A 27,955-nucleotide genomic window follows, 5' to 3' on the forward strand; every position below is an offset into this window, starting at 1 on the left:
GCCCAAGAGTAGTATTATAAAAGAAATCTCAGGGGAGAGAACCTCTGAGCATGTCCAGAGTTCTGTGTCCCCCTTCCAGGGAGGAAAAGGCCTACCAAAAGGACCTAGACACAGTGCCTCTGAGCATATGCAAAGCTCTATTTCCCCTTCCAATGGGGAATAAAGCTTGCTAAAAAGAACCTAAGGGCACAGTGACCATAAACATGTGCAGAGTTCTAGGCTTTCTTCTAAGACATAATGGAAAATGGAAATGGACTGCCTTCAAGTCAATCCTGACTTATGGCGACCAGGTCTTCATGAGGCTGAGAGGCAGTGACTGACCCAAGGCCACCTAGTGAGCTTCATGGCTGTGTAGGGATTCGAACCCTGGTCTCCCAGGTCGTAGTCCAGCACTCTAAACACTACACCATACTGGCTCTCTAAGACAGAATGAAAGCTTCAAAAAACAGTCTAAGGGCACTGTGCCCACAAGCATGCACAGAATTCTCCTGCCTCTGGACAATCACTCCTTTGAAAAAATATAAAATGCAAAGGTACCTGTGTTGGTCCAAAGGAGAAAAAAAAATCCTCCAGAATTGACTATTGGGCAACACCTTTATTACAATCACCTAAAATGTCACAAAAGAGTGACATTTTATCGTGGGGGGAAGAAATTCTTTAAAGAAAAAGATCACACCAAGGGCACAGCGCCCCTGAGCGCGTGCAAAGGGCCTTCCCTGCGGGGCTGGCGCGCCCTACCTGCCCCGGAAGCCCGGCTGGAGCAGGACGTGCTCCAGGATGACGTAATCGGCGTAGACCACGCTGATATATGTCAGCAGCAGGCAAAGGACCCCGCACGGGTCAGCCCGGCACCGCCCCTTCCCGCAGCACCAGCACCGGCATCGACCCCCGGCCGCCACCGCCGCGCCCATGGCAACCCCCGGCAGACACTTCCGTCCCCGCCTCCTCCCCACCCGCCAGCCAATCGCAACTCGGGAGAGGGGAGGGGCGCGGAAGCCGAGGGCAACGCCGACGCGCTTCCTCGCTCTCCCGTTGCCATGGAGACGGGGCCTGCAACCCTCCCCCAGGCCCTTCTTTGCGTTGAGGGCTCAGCAACCCCTCAGTTCAGTTTGTGGGGTTGCTCGCTTGGCGTGGAGAGAGGCACTGAGGCCGAGTAGCCTTTCGGTCAAAAAATACCTAGAAATAATAATAATAATAATGGGTCGTATCCAAATACGTTCTACTCTGAGTAGGCCCATTGAAATTAATAAATCGAGTCGTGTCCATCAATTTCAATGGGTCTGTTCTGAGTGCGGCTAACTTGCATGCGACCCAATGTTAAACCCTGAGAGATACAAAATGACAGATACGGGTCGGATACAAAAAGCAACTTTTCCTGTGCTCGTCTCTACTAAGGGGGCTGGGAACTGAAGCCCTGTGAGGGGTAAACTACAGTTCCCAGGATTCTTTGGGGAAATCCATGTGCTTTAAATGCATGGTGTGGATGTGACCCAAGCCAGCTCAAACAGCGGCTGTTGCTTTCGTCAATAGATCTTGGTGCCTGGGGCTGCGTCTGCCAATGAGGGCCTACGTGCCTCCCATAAGGATTACAAAGGGGTGCTGGGGCCAGCCCCCCCCTCACTTAGACAGTAAACTTGTTCCACAGGTTTATCCAGTTGTTGTTTTCCTCATACTCTCTCCTCCTATCCCAGATGTCCCTAGGAGCCAATGAAAGGGGAGGCTGTGTGTTAGCTATTGAGAAGAATCTTCTCAGTGGCTGACTCACCTCCTTTCACTATGATTGGCTACAATCAGCATGAAAGGACAAGGACTTTTTTCAGTGGCTAACATGCTCCCTTTTCATGCTATTTGGTTCACACATAGGGACCTGGTTGAGACCCTGCTCCCAAAAAAGTCCTGGGTCTACGACTGCCGATGACCCTGGATGACTACACCCCTGGCCACATCCACACCACACAAAGCTTCCCCGGCCTAAGGAATCCTAGAAACTGTAGCTTGCCCCTCACAGAGCTATAATTCCCAGCACCCTCAACAAACTACAGTTCCTAGGATTCTTGGGGGAAGACATATGCTTTAATTATTATTATTTATATATTGTATTTGTACCCCACTGTTCAGCCAAAAAGGCCCTCAGAGTGGCTTACGTGCAATCAATTAACAGAAGACAGTCCCTGCCCATAAGCTTACTATCTCAAAAACATGACACACAAGGGGCAAGGAGGCAAGAGGAAAAAGGCAAACTCAGCAATGACCAGCTATCATAGAAACTGTTCAGGGGTTGGAGATGCCCAATGGAGCTGCTCTTTCAGCAGAGCTGAGGGAATGAGCCCTGCTTCTGATCTGTGGTGTGGATGCAGGGGTGTAGTCTTGCAGCGTCTCAGGGGGTCTTAGACCCTTTACTTTTTTGGGAGCAGGGTCCCAATGTCTCCAGCATCCTACAAGCCAATCAGCATGAAAGAGGAGTGTGTGAGCCACAGTGAAGAATCTTCTAACATGCTTCCTTGTCCTTTCCTGATGATTGGAGCCAATCAGAGAGAAAGGAGGTGAGTCAAACACTCCCCTCTTTCATGCTTATTGGTTCCTAGGAATTAACAAGGATCTCATTCTCAACCCCACAGCAAAAAAGCGGGGAAGGGGGCTGCATGGCTGTGATTAACATGAAGGGATCCTGCACTTCTGAATTTGCCACTACACTACAGTGTGGATGCCACCATAGGTCAGAGGCGGGAGACCTCTGGCTCTCCAGATGTTGCTGGACTACAGCTCCCATTATCCCTGGCCATTAGCCAAGCTTGCTGAGGCTGACGGGAGTTTAGATCAGCAATATCTGGAGGGGCAAACCTTTTTATTTATTTATTTATTTATTATTTGATTTATATCCCACCCTTCCTCCCAAGAGGAGCCCAGGGCAGCAAACAAAAGCACTAAAAACACTTTAAAACATAATAAAAACAGACTTTAAAATACATTAAAACAAATGTATTCTCCCCACCACCACCACCACCACCATGGGCTCCTTCTGGGAGGAAGGGCAGGATATAATAACAACAACGATAATAATAATACCTGCTCTGACAGCTGTTTCTATTTTGAAAAGTAGCAGGAGGGAATATAGGAAGATGCCTTATACTGAGTTGGGGAAGCCATATGCATTAAATTTATAGTGTGGATGTGACGAAAGAGAATCCAAACTGGGTGGAAGAACAGAACGGAGCGTCTTCAACAGGACCTCCCTGTAGCACAGGGATGAGGAACCTGATGCTGCTGTCGGACTCCATCTCCCATCAGTCCCAGCCAGCATGGCCAGTGGTCAGGGCTGATGGGAGTTGCAGCTCAACAATATCAGGACACCAGGTTGGTGAAGGCTGATTTAAATAATGAACGCTGTCACTGGAAAGAACAATTCACCTGGCATTTCTGTTTGTCATGCGCAAAACGCCAAGGATTGCAGAGGCCCTCCAGATGCTGATGAACTACAGATCCCGTCAGCCCCAGCAAGCCTGGCCAAAGGCCTGGGATGATGGGAGCTGTAGTTCAGCAAGAGGCAGTGGTCCCTGGCTGCCTGAAAGCGGCGGTGGTGAGACCACTTCTGAAGAAATCTTCCCTGGACCCAGAAAATTTTAACAATTACAGGCCGGTAGCAAATATCCCATTCCTGGGCAAGGTCCTAGAAAGAGTGGTTGCGGACCAGCTCCAGACACTCTTGGATGAAACCGATTATCTGGATCCATTTCAATCGGGTTTCAGGCCCGGTTTTGGCATGGAGACGGCCTTGGTCGCCCTGTACGATGACCTTTGTCGGGAGAAAGACAGGGGGAGTGTAACTCTGTTGATTCTCCTTGATCTCTCAGCGGCTTTTGATACCATCGACCATGGTATCCTTCTGGGGAGACTCGCTGATCTGGGAGTTGGAGGTACTGCTTGGCAGTGGTTCTGCTCCTACTTGGTGGGTCGTCCCCAGAAGGTAGTGCTTGGGGAGCATTGCTCGACATCCTGGGCTCTCCAATATGGAGTTCCGCAGGGGTCAGTGCTATCCCCCATGCTTTTTAACATCTACATGAAGCCGCTGGGTGCCGTCATCAGGAGTTTTGGAGTGCGATGCCATCAGTATGCTGATGACACGCAGCTCTACTTCTCCTGTTCATCTTTTTCAGGTGAGGCTGTCAAGGTGCTGAACCGATGCCTGGCTGCGATAATGGACTGGATGAGAGCGAATAAATTGAGGCTCAATCCAGACAAGACTGAGACGCTGTTAGTAGGTGGTTCTCCTGATCAGATGGTGGATGTTCATCCTGTCCTGGATGGGGTTGCACTCCCCCTGAAGGAACAGGTTCGTAGTTTGGGAGTTCTTTTAGAACCATCCCTGTCACTAGAGGCACAGGTAGCCTTGGTAGCACGGAGTGCTTTTTACCAACTACGGCTGGTGGCCCAACTATGCCCTTATCTGGACAGGGAAAACCTTGCTTCAGTTGTCCATGCACTGGTAACCTCTAAACTAGACTACTGCAATGCACTCTACGTGGGGCTGCCTTTGAAGACGGTTCAGAAACTACAGCTTGTGCAAAATGCGGCGGCCAGACTGTTAACAGGGACCAGGCGGTCTGAACATATAACACCAATTCTGGCCCGCTTGCACTGGCTGCCTATATGTTTCCGGGCCCGATTCAAGGTGTTAGTTTTAACTTATAAAGCCTTACACGGCCTGGGACCACAATACCTGATGGAACGTCTCTCCCGATATGAACCTACCCGTACGCTGCGCTCAACATCAAAGGCCCTCCTCCGGGTGCCTACTCAGAGAGAAGCCCGGAGGGTGACAACAAGAAAAAGGGCCTTTTCAGTGGTGGCCCCCGAACTATGGAATAGCCTTCGTGATGAGGTATGCCTGGCGCCAACACTACTATCTTTTCGGCGTCAGGTAAAAACCTTCCTCTTCTCCCAGGCATTTTAAACATTTTAAACATCTTAAACAGTTAAACATCTAACTTATTTAATATGTTGACATTTTAATTATCTTAACGTTTTAACATTCTACCCATGTCACATCTTAACATCTCATATTTTAGTATTGAGTTTTGCAGTTAGTTTGTGTTTCATTATGCTTACATTTTTTTGTTTAATTTATTTTTAACTTGTGTTATATATGGCTTTTTACTTGTATTTTAGATGTTTATTGCTGTGAACCGCCCAGAGAGCTTCGGCTATGGGGCGGTATAGAAATTTCATTAATAATAATAATAATAATAATAATAATAATAATAATCTGGAAGGCCAAAGGTTTCCAACTCCTGGATTATGCTGCGGTCCTGTAGTACTCTTAACCTGTTGAATCCTGGGGGAGTTACTTCTGAGTAACCACGCACAGCGTGGCGCAGCTGTTCTCTTCCGAACGAGAGAGAATCGGAGCCTTCGCCCACGACCCCTGAGAGCCACAACCTTTCAGCAGGAAGCCCTGAGTTCCAATTCCAGCTGGCGCGCGCCCAATAAAACGTGCGGTCTGTGCATGCTCAGGGGTTCTCGCAACTTTCTGACGCCACCACATCCCCAGCATCCAACATAAAAGAGAAAAAATCCTGCAGAAAATCAAATCACAATCTCTTCAACCTTCTCCTCCGTGCCACCCCCCCCCCCCGGCGTAAGGGGGTGCTTTAAAGGGAGGAGTCTCGGGCCCCGCCCCATCATTCTACGTCACTAGCCCTTCTCTCCCTCCCCGCACCTCTCCCTCCCTAGAGCATCCCCGCCCCTTAATAGCTTTTTTAAATTTATTTTTACCTTCCGAAGATGGCGGCGACGGTGCTCCTGATCCCGGGGTGGGGTTAAGGGCAGGCGTTCCTGGCTCGGAAGGCTCTAGCACCCAGGTAACCAGGGGAGTGGAGGGAAGAGATGGCCGGTGCGCACCCTTGGGTGCGCTCTTAGGGTGGGTGCTTCGAGAGGCTCCTCCGTCCCTGCTGGCTAGAGCAGAGGACTGCCTAGGATCGGGCAGGCAGCGAGCGCAAGGCTTGCCTGGTTGCGAGGAAAAGCCGCCTCGGCAACCCGCGCTTTCCTTTATAAAGACTGGGCTAAGGATCCTGAAAAGAGATGCGGGGGCTAGATTTGTACTCTCCCCCTCCCCGTCAATTGATCTTTGCTGTATTAGATTCAGGATAATATCCTCGATCTTGAGCCCCAAAGCTGAAATCAGTGCTCCCCCTTGCGACATAATCGGAGGTGTTTGCGTGCTATCTATAGATAGCTGTGTTCCTCTGAAATTTCAAAGATGTTTAAAAGGAGGTGGTAGCATGGGGCAGAGGTTTTGAAAGGGTGGGGGGAGGGACTCGGGGGAGGACAGGTGAGCAGATGGCGCCAGGGTACCTGCAGGTGAAGGCAGAAGGAGCCAGGGGAAAGAGTTCTTGCTGGAAACAGCTGATGTTCCAAATGAAGCTTTTGAGTTAAACAGGGCTCTTGATTTCTTGCTGGATATTCAAGTAATGGAGGGGTGGAGGAGAGGAATAAGAAAGCACTGTCTGATTCCCACCCTTTCTTATTCTTCTCCCCCCCCCCCACAGTTACTTGAATATCCAAGAGGAAATTAAGAATCCCATGTAACTCAAAAGCTGGCACAGTTCATTTTCAACACCAGCTGGGTCAGGTAAGGACTCTACATCTTAGCACTGTCCAGTTTTCCCGTCTCCCCAGAAGTTAGGATGCCCTGTTTATTCTGCTGTCTCCCCCACCAGTGTCCTAGGACAAAAAAAAATTATTTGTTGCATGGCTTGTTCTGTCACTTCAGAGATGATGTATGACCTACTCTGCTTCTGATAATCCGCAGTTTATTTACACAGGAAATGGAAGCCCTGTGCCCAGCCACTGAGAATCTTATTTTGCCACCCTTCTGAGGCTTGCCTATATGCTTTCTAGCATATCTCTGGAAACATGAGATCCAGAATATTTTTTAAACTTTCTTCTTTCCTTTGGGAAGTTGGATGCTGTACCCAAAACTCTGTTATATGCATATATAGCATTGTGATATCTGCGTCAGCGTGCATGTGACTGTTTGGACCTTAAACTGAGCCTTCAGTGTGAATTGCTCTGGAAAGCTGTGTGTGAAAATCCAATTTATTCAGACAGCCTTTTTAGAGCCCAAACGAAGGATGCACATCTTTTTATAATTAAAAAAAATGCAGAGTTTAGATTTAGGCCAGGGAGAGCTGGGTTCAAACACCCCACCCCAAATCCATAAAGGATACTGGGTGACTTGGGGCCAATCACACACATTCATATTTTTCCTCTCTTAGCCTAATCTACCTTACAGGGCTGTGGAGGCAGGGACACCCTGTACACTACCCTAAGCTCCTGGAAGATCCAGAGGAAAAATGGGGCAAAATATTCATTGATTACCTATGTATAGTACCTTATTCATTATCACTAACCAGAAAAAAAAACCAGGTTTCTGTTCGTAAGGAACAGAGACTGTTGCTTTGGCCCTGTGGTTCAGGGTTTGTTAAGTTCTCTCGATAATGTTGTGTGGTTTCTTGCCAGCTGTTTTGTTGTGCCATGGAACCATGTGTGGCCTGTAAAGGGAAACATGACACATTGTTGCTGTTTGGTGTTGCTATAACCATCTACTAAGATCCCAATCAAACTATGTAGAAGTAGGACAATCAATCCACTACAGACTTCTGATGTGGATTAATCCTTGTGACTTCAGCTTTGCCAACAAGGTGCTAGTCCATAATGTTTTTATCTACTCATTCATTGCATTTATATCCCACCTTTCCTCCCAAGGAGCTCAAGGTAACGTACATGGTTCTCTCCCTCTCCCCATTTTATCCTCGCAACAACCCTGTGAGGTGGGTTAGGGTGAGAGATGATGACTGGCCCAAGGTTGACCAGTGAGTTTCATGGCTGAGCAGGGATTTGAACCCTGGTCTCCTTGGTCCTACTCTGATACTCTAACTGCTGCACCACACTGCTACCTCTCTCTTACCCACACATACCAATGCCAATCATTTTCAGCACACCAAGAGCTTGAAAGAAAGGGAGAGAGAAGAAACGCTTTGGGTTTCTGAACTAGAAATTCGAAAAACAAACCACAAAGCCATAGATTTAAAGTGCATCCAATGCACATTTAAAGCATATGACTTCCCGCAAAGGATTCTGAGGACTGTGACAGTCATTCATGGAGGAACCATACGAAGAAGAACCAGAAATTTTAGAATGTGAGGTGAAAGCTGCTCTTAAAATACTTGGAAGAAACAAATCACCAGGAACAGATGACATACCAATAAAGTTGCTACAAGTTACTGAGACTGAATCTGTCCAAATTTTGACAAAAAAATTGTCAACAAATTTGGAAAACTAAACGATGGCCCACATACGGAAATTATATCTAAATTCCAAAGAAAAGGGATCCCAGGGAATGCAGTAATTATCCAACTGTTGCCTTAATATCCCATGCAAGTAAAGTAATGCTCAAGATTCTACAACAAAGGATCTTACCATATATGGAGCGAGAAATGTCAAATGTCCAAGCTGGATTCAGAAAGGGAAGAGACACCAGAGATCATATGGAAAAAACATATACTGGATAATGGAACGGACCAAGGAATTTCAGAAGAAAATCACCTTGTGCTTTATAGATTACAGCAGAGCCTTTGGCTGTGTAGATCATGAAAAACTATGGAATGCTTTAAAAGAAATAGGGGTGCCACAGCATCTGATTATTCTGATGCACAACCTATACTCTGGATAAGAGGCTACTGTAAGAACAGAATATGGAGAAACCGATTGGTTCCCAATCAGAAAGGGTGTGAGACAAGGGTGTATTTTATCACCCTATTTGTTTAATTTATATGCAGAACATATCATACGGAAAGTGGGATTAGACCAAGTTGAAGGAGGTGTGAAAATTGGAGGGAGAAATATCAATTTAAGATATGCAGACAATACCATACTACTCGCAGAAACCAGTAATGATTCAAGTAATGAATGCTGATGAGAGTTAAAGAGGAAAGCACAAAAGCAGGACTACAGCTGAATGTCAAAAAGACTGGAACATGAAAAAGACAAATAATTGGGTGTTAGAACAAATTAAACCAGAACTATCTCTAGAAGCTAAAATGATGAAATTGAGGTTATCAAACTTTGGACACATAATGGGAAGACATGATTCACTAGAAAAGACAATCATGCTGGGGAAAACAGAAGTGAGTAGAAAAAGAGAAAGGCCAAACAGGAGATGGATTGACTCCATAAAGGAAGCCCCAGACACGAACGTACACGATCTGAACAGGGTGGTTCATGACAGATGCTCTTGGAGGTTGCTGATTTATGGGGTTGCCATAAGTTGAAATGGACTTGAAGGCACATGACAACAAAGTAACTCATCACATTATCTGGAGCAGAAACCTCAGGATTCACACTGAACACTAGAGAGGAACTGTTGTCTTTGCTGTGGCTATATTTTTTATTTCGGGGTGAGAGGGTGCCTGCTGTTTCCCAGTGTGGGAGTGGGAGTGTGGAGTGAGAGAGGGAGATATCTAAAGGAGGGATGGGGAACTTGTGGCCCTCCAGCTGTTGCTGAACCACAACTCACATCATCCGTGCCCATGCCGGCTGGAGTTGGAGTCCAACAACATTATAGTTAAAAGAATTGGAAAGTGGTAGACAACCGCGTCAACCTTAAGGCCCTGTCTGCACCGTACATTTATTATTAATTTATTATTGCATCTACACACTGCCTTTCCTCCAAGGAGCTCTAGGTGGCATACATCATTCTCCCCCTCTCCCCATTTTATCCTCACAACAACCCTATGAGGTAGGTTAGAGGCTGAGAGACCATGACTGGCCCCCACCGTCACCCAGATGAGCTTCCTGGCCAAACAGGGATTTGAACCCTGGCCCCCCAGGTCCCAGGTCTGACCCTCTAGCCGCTTTCAAGCAGCATCATACCACTTGAAACCACCAGGGCTTCTCCCAAAGTATTCTGGGAACTGTACTCTGTGAAAGGCGCTGAGAGTTGTCAGGAGATCCCCCCCCCCCAGAGAGCTACAATTCCCAGAGTGGCTGAACAATCAATCCCTCTTCCTGGAGAACTCTGAGAGTAGTAGCTCTGGAAGGGGAAGAGGGGGTCTCCAAACAACCCTCAGCACCCTTCAGAAACTACGGCTCCCAGGATGCTTCGAGGGAAGGCAGGGCTGTTTAAATGTATGGTGGAGACGGAGCCGTGAGTCTGCGGTTGAGAGCAGTTCCGAGATGGAATGTGAGGCTCTGTTGAATATCGCATTCTGTGTTCTTCCTGCTTTGAGCTTTGTGGGGAGTTGGGGGTGCATTGGCTGTGTTTGTGGGAGCACGATGTGGGCACGGAGGGGTAAGAGGACACGGAAAGAGCCCAGCAGCTGGATCAGAGCAAAGGCCCATCTAGTCCAGCATCCTTGCTTCCCACTAGATGCCTCTGAGAAGCTCCCTAGCATAGCAACATAGAAAGCTGCCTTATACTGTGTCAGACCATTGGTCCATCTAGCTCAGTGCTGTCTACACTGGCTGGCAGTGGCTCTCCAGGGTTTCAGGTTGGAGTCTTTCCCAGCCCTATCTGGAGATTCCCTTGGGGATCCAATCTGAGGCCTTCTGCATGCAAAGCAGAGGCTCTACAACTGAGTTATTACTCTTCCCTTAAAAACAAACTAAGGTTCCAGTCCTCATGGATCTAAATAAAGGGTTGTTTTTGAACAGGAGCATAGGAAGCTGCCTTATACAGAGTTGGACCATTGGTCCATTTAGCTGAGCCTCATCTACAGCTCTGCTCTTCAACGTTGGGTCCCCAGATGTCGGACTATTTTTATTGATTGATTTAAAATATTTCTGTCCCGCCCTTCTACCCTATAATAGGGCACTCAGGTCAGCTTAAAATAAAATCAAACATGTACATAATAAAAATTGAACACAATAAAGATCACAAAGGCATTAAAATAAATTAAAATACATAAAACACAATACACACACATATAGAGAGAGTGGTACTGAAGGGACTACAGAGGTAAAAATTAACATAGAAGGTGTAAAGTCAGTGTCAGGCTCTACCTTCAGTCCCTCCCAAAGGCTCTCCGGAACAAGATAGTTTTCAAAAGTCTCCAGAAAGCCATCAGGGAGGGAGCAGAGTGGGTTTCTTGGGGCAGGGTATTCCAAAGTTTGGGGGCCACCACTGAAAAGGCTCTCTCCCGTGACTACATCTCCCATCATCTCCAGGCAGCAGGGTCAGAGAGTGATGGGAGTTGTAGTCCATCAAGATCTGGGGACCCAAGGCTGACGAACACTGGTCTACAGTTCACTGAGTAGCAGCGATTTTCCAGGGTTTGAAAAAGGCTTTCCCCCTTGCCCTCCTTGGAGATGCCAGGGACAGACCTTCTGCACACAAAGAGGATGCTCTCCCACTGAGCCCTGTCAGCAGTGTCGCTCCCCAGGAACTGGTTGTCTTCAAAGGCCTGCTCTCCTACCTTTCTGCAGGTGCGCCCACTGTCCTTCTGAGGCCCAGGAAGAAGACCTTGTCTCCCACCGCCATGCTCCGAAGGGTTCTCGACCGGCCCTGCACTTTGGCTCTCCTCGTGGGCTTCCAGTTTGCCTTCATGGCCTATTTCTCCTTTGGCGGCTTCCGGAACTTGGCCTCGATCTTTGGGCACGACGGCAACCCGGCTTTCGACTATTCTCGGACCCACGATGTCTATGCCAACCTCAGCCTCTTGCCTCAGCAGCCCCGCTATGGCAGCCCCACGCAGTTTCTGCCCTACTGCCCAGAGCGGTCACCATACCTCAGTGAGTCAGGCTGCATGCGCGTGACCCATTTGGTGGCAGTGTTCACACTCGACGTCACAGTTTAGGGGTGGTGGTGATAAATAATAGTTTTGTAAAGATGAGAGGTTTGAGAGAATCTCCCTGGTCCTAGAATACAGAGAATTCTGTTTGGATTTACAACAGGGACAAGGAACCTTAGGTCCGGGGGCTCAATGCGGCCCTCTGGATGCCTGTCTGGCCCTTGATGCTCTCTGTAGGCCACACCTTTCCCTGGCCCTCCCTACTCCATGCCCTAGAGCGCTTTTGCCTCACTGGAATTTGTCCTTGACCTGCAATAATAGCGTTTTTGTTTCTCTGGATTGAGAAGCCTGTGTAGAAGCCTCTTGACTTTTGCATGGCCAGAATGTTGCATCCTGTACGAAGACTGCAAGTTGCATCTGTTGCTCCACCCACTTTTGCCTCTGGCTCCGCCTACCACCACCATGTGGCTCCCAGAAGGTTTTGCATGAGGGAGTGTGGCCCTTGGGCTGAGAAAAGGTTCTCCACTCCTCTACAAAACAAACAAAGAAAACATTTTGGGTTCTCCAAGGCTGCAGATAAAACGATTCCCATTCAAGCTCGTTATTGCCAAATTAAAATTCGGAAGCAAAGTTTGGTGGGTGAGCATGCAGTATGCAAGATTACATAGTCCAGTGCTCTTGAAGTTCCAGTTTTTTAAGATAAGGTGGCTATAAACAGCTATACCTCTGGCAGTCTCATTGTCTCATGCTTGCACTTAGGTAAATGTTTAAGCAATGTAGCACATGACAAATCATAAGCGGAAGGTGCCTCTTTAAAGTGTGGAGAAGGAGCAGTTTCTTTTTAAAATATGAGAGCTTTAACCCTTCCACCTTTTTCTGGGTACCTCCCCACACTCTATTGCAATGGACAGTTCAGTGCATGTCTACTCAGAAGTAAGTCCATTGAGTTCAATGGAGATTAAGTCCCAGGATAGCGTGTGTATTTATTTATTTATTACATTTCTATCCCACCTTTCCTCCAAGGAGCTCCTGGTGGTGTACATAGTTCTTCCCTCCCCATTTTATCTTCACAACAGCCCTGTGAGGTGGGTTAGGCGGAGAGTCAGTGCCTGGCCCAGCGTCACCCAGGGAGCTTCCTGGCTGAGTGGGGACTTGAACCCTGGTTTCCCAGGTCCTAGCCCAACACCGTAACCATTATACCACACTGGCTTGTGGTATACAAGTATACTCAAATAATCGCATGTGATTGCCCTGGCTCTCAATTAGCTGCTGGGCCATGTTCAAGGTTCTGGTGTATAAAATCCTATACAGCTTGGGACTAGGATATCTGAAAGATTGACTCGCCCCTTATATACACAACTGATCGTTGGTTTCTGCAGGTGAGGGTGTCCTGCAGATACCACCTTATCAGGAGGTCCATTTCACACAACATAGGAAGCGGGCCTTTAGCGTGGGGGCATGGAACCTTTGGAATTCCCACCTGTTAAATATTAGATAGGGGCCGTCTCTGTTGTCGTTGTGGCACCTACTGAACATCTTCCTCTTTCAACAAGCCTTTGAAGCAGAGACTTTGTACCAGTCATCAAGGGTATTTTGTTTTTGAGATGTTTTATCGCTTATGTGTTGGTCTCCTTGGGAGAAAGGACAGGATGATATTATTGTTATTATTATCAACAACAACAACAACTATGGCCATACTACCCTGATATTGGAAGCTAAGCAGGGTCAGGCCTGGTTAGTACTTGGACGGGAGACCGGCTGGGAATACTGGGTGCCGTAGGGTAACTGTTAGAGGAAGGCAATGGTAAACCACCTCTGAATACCTCTTACTATGAAAATCTTATGAATATAACCAAAAGATTCATAGGGTTGGCATAAGTCGTAATCGACTTGAAGGCATATACCAACCAACATTATTAATAATATTGTTATTAATAATATCAATGTTGTTATCAACATATATATTAATAAATATTTATAGTATAACAACAAGAAGAACATTTCCTACTCCCCTTTGCACCCACTTCCCTCTTTCCCATGTTGAATGTTTTGAGCGTAAGCTCATTGGGGCAGGGACCTGTCTTTCTGTGCTCTGCAAAAGCCAATGCAAATTGTCAGCACTATCTGAGTGACCATAAAAGGAGAATTACTTGAACAAACCAAAGTGACTATTTGTTGTTTAAAGAAGGGCTGGGGAACCTGGGACCCTCCTCATGTTGCCAGACTACAACTCTCATCATCCTTGACTGTTGACCATGGTTGCTAGGGCTGATGGGTGTTGTTGTTCAGCAACATCTGGAGGACCCTGCAGGTTCTCCATCGTTGGTTTAAAATAAGCTCTCTGTCAGCACAATCATATATATGTCTGCTCAGATGCAAGTCCCACTGAGTTTGGTGGCACTTACTGCAAGGTGGTTTATAGGATTGCAATCTGTATTTTTCATCATTTTTCACCAGATGGGTTCTATCTGACTAAAGATTTAAAACACTGATGCCACCTTAAAGAGTCAAGAGTTCCCCAAAGAATCTTGGGAACTGTAGTTTCCTAAAGGTGCTGAGAGTTAGGAGACTTCACCTCGCAGAACTATAATTCCCAGAGTTCCCTAGGATGAGGGCATGACTGTCAAAACCTCACTGGGAATTATAGTTCTTTGAGGGGAAGAGGGGTCTCCTATCAACTCTCAGCACCCTTAACAAAATACAATTCTCCATATTCTTTGGGGGAAGCAGCAACTATTTAAAGTGGCATCACAGTGCTTTAAATGGATGGTGGAGATGGGGCCTCAGTCAAGAACATCCCCAACTTTTGGCCAGGGGTGGGGACATTTGGAAATCTAAGAAACTTCCATGGCTACCACAAAATACCCATTTCACAGAAGAAACACTGACAATTCTGAGACCCCTCCTTTCCTAAGCAAAACACTTATGTCCCCAGAACAAATAAAACACAGGGAGGAAAGCAGGCCACTATCCTCCCCAAAAACAGGTACCTCACCGCCACCTAACGAAAACATTCCTCAATGTTTAAAATATGGAAGGGGTTCTTGATGAGCCCCAAGGGGGTATCTGAGGGCACGACGGTGCCCACACCTGCCATGTTGGGTACCACAGATCTAAGCTGACAAGTGCACAGTCTATTCCCTATTATAGCAGCAACTCACCTACTGGGGCCAGCATGATTCCAAGAAACAAACCAGTTCAAGCAGTAATTAGAACTGTGAAAGACCCGAGTTTAAATGATGCATTGATTTTTCACTCCCGCTTTAAAAACACAAAGACGATAAACTAGGAAAACTTTTAATGCTAAAAGAGGAGCTACCTGTAAGAATGTTAATAAGCATCAGAGGATACTAGAATCATAGAATAGTAGAGTTGGAAGGGGCCTATAAGGCCATCAAGTCCAACCCCCTGTTCATACTTATGTATGACTCTGTATGGCAACTCTGTTGTGGTAGAGTTGAACTGGGAAACCATCTTGTCCATCAAATCTAGTTGCCCTCATCCTGACTTCTCATGTTCATTTGGACCCCAGAAGTAAGGATGAAGGTGTAATTTACACATAAGTAGACCTACCGGGGTCTACCTTTTAGGACATTGTCACAAATTTTAACCTGTACAGTGTTGCCAAATTTCAACCAGTTACCATTTACTGTTTTCTAACAACCTGGGGTTCAAAAATACCCCAGAGATTGTGTTTACTCAATATGTGTTGGTAAGGGCCAATGCATACTGCTCAGAAAAATTCTACATCCTCTGAAAAAGTGGGTTTTTTTGGTTTTTGGTGCTTAGGTGTTGTCAGGCACACTTGGGGTGACAAAAAATAAAGGTCTCTGGGGTACAAAGTGAGCCCCATCCTTCTACTGGAAATCTCACTGGTGTACAAATATACCCCAAGGTTAGCCAGTGTGATATTTTTGCCGGGTTTGTGTGAAGGTTTAACAGCAACAACTTCAAACCCAGATTGCTCTGATTTATTATCTAATTAAAATTTCCGGGGTGCTTCTCTCCACCCCGTGAGGTTATCCCAGATCCAGGTGGCCTTGGCATAGGGACAAGGCAACATTATCCTTGCCTTTGTGCATCTGGGTGACTTGTTCCCTTTTTCCAGGAAATCCTGCTTAAAGCTTAAAACTTTACCACCACTCCTGACATGCAAAGAGTCCTCTTGTGTGATGGGAGGAAAGTTAGCAGTTAGCTTAGCTCCCTGCCTCAGGCTTAAGAATCTTCAAGTGGGGAAACGGGGTCTTCCTATTGGGTATTTGTGCCTGCCTCACGAGGGCTAGAAACTTTGGCAGATTCTTCAGGGATTTTCTAAGGCTGCATTGGAGACGAGCTGTCCCTGTGGCAAGAGTCCAGTGACTTGAACCGAGGTTCATGTGCTCTGCAACACGCAATTTGATACATGTTGCTGTTCTCTCGCCCTCAACTCCATCTCAGTTGGTCCCCTGACGGTGAGCTTCAGCCGCGTGCCGACGCTGGGGCACATCCAAGAGAAGAACGCAGCAGTGGGCGTCGGAGGCAGGTACCACCCTTCCGCCTGCGAGCCACGCTCCCGGACAGCCATCATCATCCCACACCGCAATCGGGAGACGCACCTCCGCCACTTGCTCTATTACCTGCACCCCTTTCTCCAGCGCCAGCAGCTGCAATATGGAATCTATGTTGTCCATCAGGTGCGTTTGTTTGGGGGGGGGGGTTGGATCCAGGGGTGGGAAACCTTCAGGCCCAAATGAACCCCCAGAACCCTTCCCAATGCACGGCTTACGTTGGCAGTCCTGTACTCGGATCTGCTCGGAACCAAACCCTGTAGAGTTCAGTGGGGCTTTTTCTCCTAGGGAAATGTATAGGCATAGGAAGCTGTCGTATGCTAAGTCAGACCATTGGTCCATCCATCGCAGGATTGCCTGCCCCAGTGGTTCCCAAACTGTGCTCTGTGGACCAGCAAGTGATCCACAAGCATTACTCATGTGGTCCATGGGCATGTCTGTGGATGTGGGACTGACGATGGGAGACGGCACATCCGCCGCATTAAATATTCATGCTCACTTTTCATGGGGCGCTGAGTGCTTCTTTTCTCACATTGTCATTTACTGTATTACAGCTTGAATTGCACAGTAAAATACAATATGTAAGGAAGAAAAGGAGGAATAGAAAGTACAGTTAAACGTCATACGGCATCTAGCACCGTGCATAACAATTGCTACAGGGGAGGTTTGGGCACCTCTGGTCTTCAGTGACTGGGAGCAGCTCTCCACGGGGCTTTCCCAGCCCTATTTGAAGATGCCATTGGGGATCAAACCTGGGACCTTCTGCGTGCAAGGAAGATGCTCTGCCACTGAGCTACAGTCCTTCCCAAATTGGGCATAGGATTGCAGTCTCTGTCTCTTAACTGCTACACCTCCCCGGCTCTCATTATTACTTGCTGTGCTAATCCCATCTGTTCCATGTTTTTAACAACAGCTGACACAGAGCCAGGAAACCCACAGATCCCTCCGGAATGTTGCCAGACTCCAACTCCTATCAGTCCCAGCAACATCTGGCCACAGTTTCTCCACCTCTGTCCTAGACCCAACCAATCATGTCCCAACCAATCAGGGATCACATATTAAATGCACTTAACAGATGGAAAGTAGGGATGGGGAGCCTGTGGTCCTTCAGATGTTTCTGAAGATGTTTCAGATGTTTCTGAAGGGTCCCCACCTGGATGTACTGTGTTCTTTTTACGGTGTTCCGAATTTGGCAATTGAGGCTAGCTGTCTCACAGCAGGGCTGGTGTGTGTCTCATACCTTGTCCTGTCGCTGCTTCTGCCTGCTCAACCCTGCTCCTCCGTAGGCTGGGAATGCCACATTCAACCGGGCTAAGCTGCTGAACGTGGGTGTGAAGGAGGCCTTGAAGGACGAGGAGTGGAATTGCCTCTTCCTCCACGACGTGGACCTCATCCCCGAGAACGACCACAACCTCTACGTCTGTGATCCATGGAGCCCCAAGCATGTCTCCGTCGCCATGAACAAGTTTGGCTACAAGTGAGGGAGTAGGGATGAGGAGTGTGTTTGGGAGGGAAGGATTTCCCTGGTGCTGCAACTCTTTGAAGAATGTAGGTGTGGCGGGGATGGTTGTCCCATGTCTCCCACGTCAGGCCGACTCTGTTTTGAGGGAGGCCTGGGCAAGGCTTGGAATGAACTAGTTTGGTTTAACAAAGTTTACTGAACAAGTTTCCAAATATGTGAACTGCCCTTGAAAGTAGTTCCCATAATCACCTGGCGAACCGACCATGAATTAAGTTCATTTTGAGGTTTAACTTTGAACCATTTCTAGTTCATCTTCAAGTTTATTCTCTTGTTTTTTCTTTACTGTTTAGACTCTTAAGCCTTTAAGATCATAATGGTGCCCAGAGCCTGTAAGGTCATAGTTGTGGGGGAAAGCAATTAAATATTGATGTTTTCTTAGTCTCAAATATATTTTATACCAACACAGCAGCTTGTAACATTCTGAATGCGATGATCGTGTGGATAAACTTGAACTGAATGTGAACCAAAGTAGCTTGTTTTGTAAAGGGACAAATGTGACCTGGAATTATTTCCTTCTTGGATAGGATGAACTTGAACTTGAACTCATTCCTTTTTAAAAATGAACTTTGCAAGCTCAGGGCCTGGGTATCAAGTGCAAGTTGTCTACCCCTTTCACCCTTGCCTGGCACTAGCAGTAGTACTATATGGCTGGGAGCGACCATTTTTAATTTCCCACAATGCCTGACTGGACATGTCACTCTGGGGGCATTGTGGGAAATAAAAATTGGAGGTGTGCGGACCCAGCTGCCCGATGTGAAGATCTGGGTGGCCTAGGATATTTGGTGCTGGTGTCTGACCTTTGAGGAAACATGCATGGTTGAATTGTTTTGTCTGTGTTAAAATGTTGGAGGAGGGAGTCGATATCCTCCCAAAAAGGGGGAGTGTCATGCATGGCAGGCTTTAACTTCATGTTAACAAGAATACAATTAATACTATTCCACCATCCACAAACATGAAGGGCGGGGAACCTGTAGCCCCCGAGATGCTGTTGGACTCTCAGTTCCAGGAGTGAGGAACTTCCAGTTTAATCTTGGCCCACTAGGGGTTCCAGGCTGGGCCACAAGGCCATTTTCCCCAAACCACACCCACCTGCCCATCGGCTGACTTCACTCGTGATGTCATCTGATGGGTGGGAGAAGAGCATTAGATCCTGCATTGTCAAAGAACATGGGTGCCCAGCCAAAGCAGCAGGATTCCATGCAAGCACCTTCCTGATACCGGGAGAGGTTTAAATGGAATTCCCTGCTAAAATAAAGTGTTTTAGCAAGGAATCCCATTGCAAGCCCCTTGTGGAATCAGCGCTGAAAACCCTGCTAGATCAGAGAGGGAAAAAACCTTGGTTATAGGAGCGCTTTGAAATCCCAACTTTGGGACGTCAAAGCACCTGACATCATTGTGGCCTCCATTGATTGAAAGGTGGATGGCCCTGCCCACTTGCCAAATTTGGCCAGTGAGGCTAATCCTAATAAGGATCTGGGCCACGGAGCCAAAAAGGGTCCCCATCCCTCCTCTTCTCCCATCAGCCCCTGCAGCCAGCACAGCCAATAGACAGGGATGATGGGAGTTGGAGTCCAGCAATATCTGGAAGGCCACTGGCTCTCTGCACCCGGCATACAGCATGTGCTCTTGAAGCCACATACCGTAACAATGAAGACACGATGTAAAAGTGCCTGAAACCAATAGTAAGATAAAATAATCAATCAGACCTTGGGAAGTGGGTTTTTCTTAACCCTTGCTTACCAGAGATCCCCTTTTAACAAGATTGAACTTGGGTGACCTCCTGTATGCAAAAACAGGAGCCTTTTCCCATTGGCTCTGCTCTCTGGGGCATTCAGGAGTCGTCTTGTCAGGAGGAAACCTTGGGGAGCCCTCTCCCCAGATCTTTTGCTCCAGGACATGGATTTCCTAGCCCTGGTGTTGGGAACCTTTGGCCCTCCAGATATTGCTGAGTTACAACTCCCATCTGCCCCAGCCAGAGTGGCCAATGGCCAGGGATGATGGGAGTTGTAGTTCAGCAACATCTGGAGGGCCACAGGTACCCCAAATCTGTCTGAGCCCTTCCCTATTTATTTCAACCCAATGTTCCTTCATCCCCCCCCCGCTTTATTTTTCACTTGCAGGGCAGCTTCCCCTCTGAAACATAGTAAATTGGCATGTGCAAAGAGTAAAAAAATTGCATATGCAAATTTGCATTGTGGGCCTGTCCCTCCCCCCAAGTCTTTCAAGGACGTAGCAATTCCCCTGAAGCCCAGCGTGACTTAAAAAGGGCGAGCAATGTCAACCTTCTTTCTCTCTATCTTCTCCCCTCTCCAGCCTCCCGTATTCGCAGTACTTTGGCGGCGTGTCGGCCCTTACGCCAGAGCAGTATCTCAAGATCAACGGCTTCCCCAATGAGTATTGGGGCTGGGGAGGCGAGGACGATGACATTGCCACGAGGTGAGTGTCCCCCGTTCACCTGTTTTGCTTCCTGTTGCCTTCCTCTCCGCGCCCGGCTTTCTCCCGCGTGTCTCGTTTAAGGCTCTGCATTACTGCCATTTCCTCCACTTGCTTAGAATGCTCTTGTCTTGGCACCCAATTCAGCAGGGTCTGTAGCTGGCCTCCTGCTTGTTGGTAATCTCGCTTGCTTGCTTCTGAATACCAGTTGCTGGGACCTGCAGGAGGAGAGCGTTGCTGGGCTCAGGTTGTGCTTGCAGGTGTCCCATTGGGCCAACTGGTTGGCCACTGTGAGAACAGGATGCTGGACTAGATGGGCGTCTGATCCAGCAGGCTGTTCTGATGTTCTTATGTATTTAAGTAAGCGTACAATGCCTGTGAGGCAGGTGTTGGGCCTGCACCTTTTTCAAACATGTCTCTGCAAACTTGAAAAGGACTAGAACCTTGCTTTCTCAAAAAAAATGTGGCAGGAACAGCTCAGATTCTTTAGATGCTGAATTCTGGGCCACATACAATTCTTCTTGCTCTTTCTGCATTTGCGTGGAACTATGGCATAGGTGTAGCTGTGGTCTTTAGGAACATAGGAAGCTGCCTTCTAGAGACAGACCATCACTCTCTCAGCTCAGTATTGTCTACACTGACTGGCAGCATCACCAGGGTTTCCGACAGGGGACATTCCAAGCGCTACCTGGAGATGCCATTGGGGATTGAACTGGGGACCTTTTGTGTGCAAAGCAGATGTTCTCCCACTGAGCTAGGGCCCGTCCCTCCACAATGGGCTGTGGAAAGTGGAAGAGTATCTGCAACTGGTAGTTTTTATTTTTGCATTCTTTGGCATTGTAACTTTCCCTGTCTGTTACCTCCTGAGCAATAAATAATAATAATAATAATAATAAATTTAATTTCTGTGTCGCCTATCTGGCCAATGGCCACTCTAGGCGACGTACAAAATCATTAAAACACAATATAATAAAATACAATAATACAATATAACAACAGTATAAAAGCAATACAGCTGCCACAACAATATTAAAACAGGGCAGGAGGCATTTCAGTCATAACAATTAACCCTCCCCGGAGATCCCAAAGGCCTGTTGAAAGAGCCAGGTCTTTAAGGCTTTACGGAATGCATTTAGGGAAGAGGCGTGCCGGAGATCTTGTGGGAGGGAGTTCCAGAGGGTGGGGGCCGCCACTGAGAAGGCCCTCTCTCTTGTACCCGCCAATCTGGCTGTTTTTGTCAGCGGGATTGAGAGAAGGCCTTGTGTGGCTGATCTTGTCGGGCGGCATAATTGGTGGCGTGGAAGGCGCTCCGTAAGATAAACTGGGCCGAGACCGTATAGGGATTTAAAGGTTAATACCAACACCTTGAATTGGGCCCGGAAGACAACTGGAAGCCAGTGTAGATCGAACAACACTGGTGTGATGTGATCCCGGCGGCGGCTATTCGTAAGTAGTCGAGCCGCCGCATTTTGTATAAGTTGTAATTTCCGGACCGTTTTCAAGGGTAACCCCACATAGAGCGCATTACAGTAATCCAAGCGAGAGGTGACCAGGGCATGTACTACCAGTGGGAGCTGATGAGCAGGAAGGTAGGGTTGCAGCCTTCGTATGAGGTGTAGTTGATACCAGGCTGCCCGGCTCACTGCTGAAATCTGAGCCTCCATGGACAGCCTGGAATCAAGTACAACCCCAAGGCTGCAGACCTGGTCCTTCAGGGGTAGAGTTACCACATTGAACTTCAAGTCAACATCTCCCAACCTTCCTTTGTCCCCCACGAGCAGCACCTCGGTCTTGTCGGGGTTCAGCTTCAGCAAAGCTGGAGGTCCTTGGAGCACTGATTTCACACCCATCCTCTGCTGTGTAATGCCTATTTTCCATTCCCCACTTCCTGCTTTTCAACTGGGGTGATGTTTTCCCTCTCATTGCCTTCATTATCATCTCTTTTTATCTCTTCCTCCACTTTGCGTTGCTCACACTCTCGGATCCTTGCATGCTCATTTCTCCCTCCCAGGCTGTGGCATTTAGGCTGCAGCATTCAGGTAAGGCCAGAAAACTGCAACGCTGTAATGCCATGGCATGTTCTCAAACACTCCAATTCTGAGAGGGAAGGCTCTGTCATGAAATGCCGATGGTTCAGCTCAGCAACAGCCAGTGAAGGCGGACAGGAAAACCCAGCCACCTAGAAGAATTAGATATTTTAAATGGAAAGAATTATCCCACAGCACATCATAGTCTAGCTCTGCAGCAAGGCAGTCTTTCGAATCTGGGCACCTAAAATCAACTGACCTGTTGTTTTTTTAGTGCAGTTGTGAGCCAGGTGCTGAGAACTGGGAAGAATTTTACTCCACACTACGTAGGCAGATTAGAAAGTGTTCGACAAGATGGCTGTCTGGTTGCTTCACCTCTGTAACAAGAGTGAATCATTTAAAAAAGAAACAAATGAAAGCCAGAGTAGAATGTGATAGAGGGCTATAAAATTACTGTTATTGATGATGATGCGCTTTTTTTGGCTAAAAAAAAGAGAGGTGTCAGTACTTACATATTGATAGAAGTGCCATGAGTACCAGCACAAAATGGGTACCCCGGACAACAACAAAAGATTTGCCAGTGAGGGATGACAACAGAAGGAAGGTTGGAGAGGTCACGAGGGATGAATAAAATAGGTGTTTGGCTCCGACCGGCTCGTCCAGGGAAGCGTTTGGCTCCCAAGTTCTGCCTCTCTTGAACTGATTTGGCTAGAGCTGTGTGTCACCATGGCAACTGTTCCACCTCCCACTGTGAGGAAAACAGGAATTCTTAACTTTGGGCAAAGATAAAAGAAATCGGAGAGATTTGAGTAGAAAGGGAGAGGAGGAGACGGCGGGTTTTGCTCTGAGGGCATCTCTATGTTCCTTCACTTTTCTGGAAACCTCCCCCACACGGAAGAGCCGGCTTTAAAAAGAGAACCTTTATTCCGTGTTACACGGTGCCCATCACCTGATAGGCTAGGAGTCTCTGACCTCACAGCAGGGTTGAGATCTCTTCTTATTCCAGGAGAAGGTGGCCATGGTTGTTAGGTAGCTCCCCACACAAGGGGCCTCTGAAGGGGCCTGCGACATCCGACTAAATCCTCGGGTGCCTGATTTGCTGCCTGAGGCAAAAGACAAAATGGCGTCCCCCTCTCGCCCCCTAGCCAGCTGGCAGTTGATTCCCCTCTGCATGTGCAGGCCCCATGCCTTCCCCAAATCTCCAGAGGTCTGGAGAAAAATCCAGAAGATATTTAGAGGGTTTTTGTGGGGGCAGGGGGAGGAGCCCTGTTGCACAAGTGTAAATCCTTGCACGAATGGAATGAGAGACTTTGGATAGAAGCCAAAGCTGATAGCTGATTGTCAGTCAGTGCGTTTCTTTCAGCAGCAGTGTAAGAGGATGGCCGAGGGAATGGGTGCGTGCACTGTACGACAGGCCTGTGGCAGACATAGCTCTGACCCCTGCCAGAGGGGAGCAGCTGTGGGGGTGCTGCTGCTGTTACCTCTCAGCCTGTTGCCCGAGATGCTGGCCTGGCTCTGCCTCATAGTAGGGCCGGCCCAGCCAATCCTGACTCAGCGTTTTTGCTTCTGTGTCTCCAGGGTGCGCCTGGCCGGCATGAAGATCTCGCGGCCTCCCATCTCCGTCGGCCACTACAAGATGGTGAAGCACAAGGGCGACAAAGGCAATGAGGAAAATCCGCACAGGTGCACTGCTTTTTTTCCATCGTAGTGGGATTAAAGGACCATTTCCCCAACAAACTCAGTATTGTCCACACTGACTGGCAGCAGCTCTAAAGGGTTTCAGAATTCTGTCCCAGCCCTACCTGGAGATGCCATTGGGGATTGAACCTGGGGCCTTCTCCATGCAAAGCAGATGCTCTCCCCACTGAGCTCCAGCCCTTCCCCAAATGGCCTAATGGTCAGGGGCGATGGGTGATGTAGTTGACATCACCCGGAAGGGCAGCACTTTGGCTAGTGCTGGGGTAGGGGGTTGGGCTTCAGCATCCGGAGGAGTAAGCCAGAATAAATTATGCAGGCTGAGATGTAAATCAGTTCAATGCGTGTAAATTAAACCAGTTGCAGAATCCCCCCCCTTTTTTTTCTTGGTGCAGAATTTGGACTGCTTGGGGAGGGTTCTTCCCCCGCAGCATGGAATACACTCCAGAAAGCTGGCTTGGATCAGCGCTGGTGTTCTTGGCTGTTACCCTGCCGACTGCTGCTTTCTCAATTAATAAGAGTTTTTGGAGGATCCTTGCTTGCGGAGGGTGCCACCCAATCTGACATCTTTCAGATTTTAAGTTGAAGGGGGAGAGAGATCCGGTGTTCTTCCAGCCCTTTTTATGCTGGGAAGTGAGGGGGGGCTGTCTGCATTCCAGAGGCAGCAACTAACCCTCGTGTACAAATTCCAGCCTGGTGGTGGTTGTGACCCTGATTGCTGATCCTCACCCACTTGGAAGGGTGTGTTCTCCTTCTGGTGCGGGGCACAGACTCGCTCTGCCGCTGGGTTACAACCCTTCTTACATGTTATCTCAGTCTGCATATTTCCTCTTTTAGTCTGGCGTAAAGTAAAGGGAGGCACAGAATAAACGCTTGGGCTTTGTTCAGTCATTAAAGCTGATGTGGAAAACTCTTTGGCACTTGAGATATTGCTGAACTACAATTCCCATCAGCCCAGCAAGCATGGCCAAGGTCCAGGGATGACGGGAGTTTTAGTTCAGCAACACGTGGAGAGTCAAAGGTTCCCCACACCTGTTATACGGCATTGGTGTAACTTTGCACTCTTTCTCTCGCTGTTCCATCTTGTAGGTTTGACCTGCTGATCCGGACGCACCGGGTCTGGACTCAGGATGGCATGAACTCCCTCTCGTACACACTCCTCTCCAAGGAGCTGCTTCCCCTTTACACGAACATCACGGCCGACATCGGCACCAACCCTCGGGCCATGAAGGGCGGGAAGGGCTCCGTCCCCAGCCTCAGAGGGAGGAACTACCCCAGCGGAAGCAACCACGATTTCCGGCAGGAGATGCTACGCAAGACTCCATTTGCGAAACTCTCCAGGGCCATGGGTTGGGGGGAAGTGCCCTTCAGCACCATCCAGGCTCTGTTGGAATCAGCAAAGGTGGAGCCGTCCACTCCCAAACCGGAGAAGCCGAAAGCAAGCCCCTTGGCAAGGGAGGGGCAGGACAGATCCCCTGGTTGGACCACCGAAAGCGTCAGGCAGGCGATCCTCAGAACAGCCGTTCAAACAGAGCCCAGCCCGGAAGTTCCAAAGCGAGCATCTGAGGATGCTGGGAAAGAGAAGCGGCTCAGCAGAGCTGGGCAGGCAGGGGTGGACTTTGCCAGGACCCCCTCCTCCGCACTCCAGGAGCCAGCGAGCAATCACACCGGTCCAGAAAGTGCCAATTAGAGAGGACGGGCTCCAAGCTGATGGACACAAGCCCAGCAGCCAAGCCTCAGTTTCTAGAACCAATTGTAGGTGTTGCAATAAAAATGCTGTGGCCCACAGGCCCTTTGGGCTACCTTCTCGGTGTCTGCCAGGTCGGCAGGCAGGGTTAAGGGCCTGACAAACCCTGACTGGACAATGGAGGGAAAGACTAAGGGGTGGGTGGGGCAATATGTGGTAGTTAAGCTCCATGGTGGAACAGGCTCCACATTCTCATCCCTTAGCGGCTGCCTCCAGACTCCCGCTGCTATGCCCTCCCCTCTTGAAGGCAGGAGACCTTCGCCATACCTCAGAGGTTCCGTCTACCTTCTGTAGAACAGTAGGCCTCACTGCTGTGTGGGTAAACCCCCTTGCTTTGGGGCTGAATCCTGCTCCCGGGCACTCCTGGGTCTGTACCGTGAAGGATAATCATGTTGACTTGAAATCTATGGGGTGGAGGCTGGGTTTTGGGGGAGGGGGACCGTTGTGTGCAAATGGAGGATTGAACACCCACCCAGCCCCATCAAGCGGCTGGAGGTCCCATGCAAGCAAAGGCAGGAATTCCCTGCAAAAGCCCCCAGCCTCGCACCATCCCAAATCGGAAGATGCTGGCCTCTTCTCTCCCTTCCTCTCAGCTTAGTTTCCGAGAGGATGAGGAGGGGCATTCTGCAGCCTGTCGCTGCAGGATGACATCTTAGAAGGCCGCCGACTATATCAATGTTTTCTTGCTGAGCCAGACTTTTAAAAATATATCCACACACACTATCTCGGGCTTTAGTTGATAGTAGGCCCCGTTTTCTTATTTCTGGTATCCTCCCTCTCAAGAGGGGAACCGCGCACAGCGAGGTGCCCATGGTGAACTTGATTTGAGAAGGGGGGAGACCTGCATGGGTCTGCTCCAGTGCTGCAATCAGCTGTTCCACGGAGCTAACCCAGCCCGTGGCCTCTGGCTTCTAGAACCAGGCATAGCTTGATGCTGGAATTTGCGTTTTTTCCCCCTGAGCCAGGCAAGAAATCCTTTTATGCCAAGGATTTGGTCTATTCTGGGGTTGTAGTGGGGCTTAATGTTGCCTCTCTGCAGGCCCGGCGCCACAGGGCGGCCAGGTTGGCCCCTCCTTAGGATGGCACCCTCGTTTCACAGCAGTGTCGGGTCCTGCAACCTGCTGCTGCTGTGGATCACACAGCTGAAGCTTCCAGGCACCCCCCTCATGCAGACAGCGTGAGCTTCGATATGACCGCCTGCATGCCCCACCCACCTCTGCTGTCAGTGTGAACGCAGTGCGCGCATGCCTGCCATCACCCCAGATGGCTGTGGGCACTTCCCTAAGGGCATTCATTCGGCATTGACTTGAGAAGGGGGCAGACTGTATCAGGAGGGGGTGGTCGACGAAGGTGCCACAGGCCCAGGACAGGCTGATGCCCAGTGGCCCAGTCATGCCTGCTGCTGGCCTGTCTCTCTGCCTACCCCCCCCCAACTGTTTCTGGGCTACGGTGCAATCATTCTTTAAATGCTGCAACTTCATTCTCTTTTATTCCTCACCCACCCTCAATCCCAGATATTCTAGGGTGGCCTTGGCCAACCTAGTGCCTTCCAGCATGCTGACTGGGGTGTGTGTGTGATGGAAGTTGTAGTCCAAAACAGCTGGGGGACACCCAGTTGGCAAAGGCTGTTTCTAGGGCCTTTAAGCAAAACTTGTCTTACCCCCCCCCCCCCAAAAAAAGGCTTCCACTGACCAGGCAGGGGATTTGCCATGTGAATGAGGTTTTCCCACACACCCCTTTACTTCCTCTGGCTGGGGAATCATGGCTTTTTTTTTGGGGGGGGTAGATCTCCCTGCTGGAAAGCAGGGATGACAGGTCTCCATTGAACAGAAGATGCAGCCGTTGTGTTTTTCTTAACTATTACACCCCCCCTTTCGCAGCACTATTTTCTCATCCTGCCCCCCCCCCTTGCAGCCTAACCCTTTTCCTCTCAGGGCTGGTCCCAGCCTGCCATCTCCCCCCCACCCCAGAAAAAGCCCGCTCCTCTTTCTCTCACAGTCTAGCTGTGGCCAACGGTGTGTAGCTATTTACTCTATTTATTGCAGGCCTTTCTCCCTTGCTGTAGTTGCTCTCCCCGTTTGCTTTTTGATAAACTGATTTTTTAAAACATAATAATAAAAAAATTGTCCATGGATTAAAAAAAAAAGTTGTCTTTTCTGGTTAAGAGCGGCTGTCCTGTGTCTCTGTGGGCAGGACTG

The 27,955-nt window shown here is 48.6% G+C and overlaps 2 protein-coding genes and 1 long non-coding RNA gene across 5 annotated transcripts in view; 1 reads left to right on the forward strand and 2 right to left on the reverse strand.

The window, feature by feature from the left end:
* Positions 1 to 6,004, reverse strand: part of LOC133375133 (palmitoyltransferase ZDHHC3-like) — a 25,719-nt gene extending 19,715 nt beyond the window's left edge. The window contains exon 1 of one of the 2 annotated variants that reach the window (XM_061606681.1): positions 5,773 to 6,004. Coding sequence is in view for 1 of the 2 variants with exons in the window: in XM_061606680.1 (XP_061462664.1) it covers positions 739 to 911 (173 nt within the window). In the remaining variant the exon portion in view is untranslated. Of the gene's footprint in view, positions 1 to 738; positions 917 to 5,772 lie in introns of those variants that run through there. The other variant, XM_061606680.1, reaches the window with a different exon arrangement.
* B4GALT3 (beta-1,4-galactosyltransferase 3) lies at positions 5,722 to 27,897 on the forward strand. 2 transcript variants are annotated; one of them, XM_061606679.1, is made up of 8 exons: positions 5,722 to 5,858; positions 6,546 to 6,628; positions 11,482 to 11,787; positions 16,224 to 16,459; positions 17,620 to 17,810; positions 20,169 to 20,291; positions 23,894 to 23,998; positions 25,100 to 27,897. In XM_061606679.1, the coding sequence occupies exons 3-8, from the start codon at positions 11,535 to 11,537 to the stop codon at positions 25,698 to 25,700; spliced, it is 1,509 nt and encodes a 502-aa protein (XP_061462663.1). In that variant the 5' UTR covers positions 5,722 to 5,858; positions 6,546 to 6,628; positions 11,482 to 11,534; the 3' UTR covers positions 25,701 to 27,897. The 2 variants fall into 2 exon arrangements, with proteins under 2 accessions (XP_061462663.1, XP_061462662.1); XM_061606678.1 differs by lacking the exon at positions 6,546 to 6,628.
* LOC133375134 (uncharacterized) lies at positions 21,277 to 26,278 on the reverse strand. Its single transcript, XR_009760077.1, has 3 exons — positions 22,828 to 26,278; positions 22,575 to 22,692; positions 21,277 to 22,467 (listed from the first exon to the last, which is right to left on the reverse strand). It is a non-coding gene; the product is annotated as an uncharacterized LOC133375134 (long non-coding RNA).
* Positions 27,898 to 27,955: the final 58 nt, after the last annotated feature.

Source organism: Rhineura floridana, chromosome 22 (genome assembly GCF_030035675.1).
Source record: "Rhineura floridana isolate rRhiFlo1 chromosome 22, rRhiFlo1.hap2, whole genome shotgun sequence".
Classification (NCBI taxonomy): domain Eukaryota; kingdom Metazoa; phylum Chordata; class Lepidosauria; order Squamata; family Rhineuridae; genus Rhineura; species Rhineura floridana.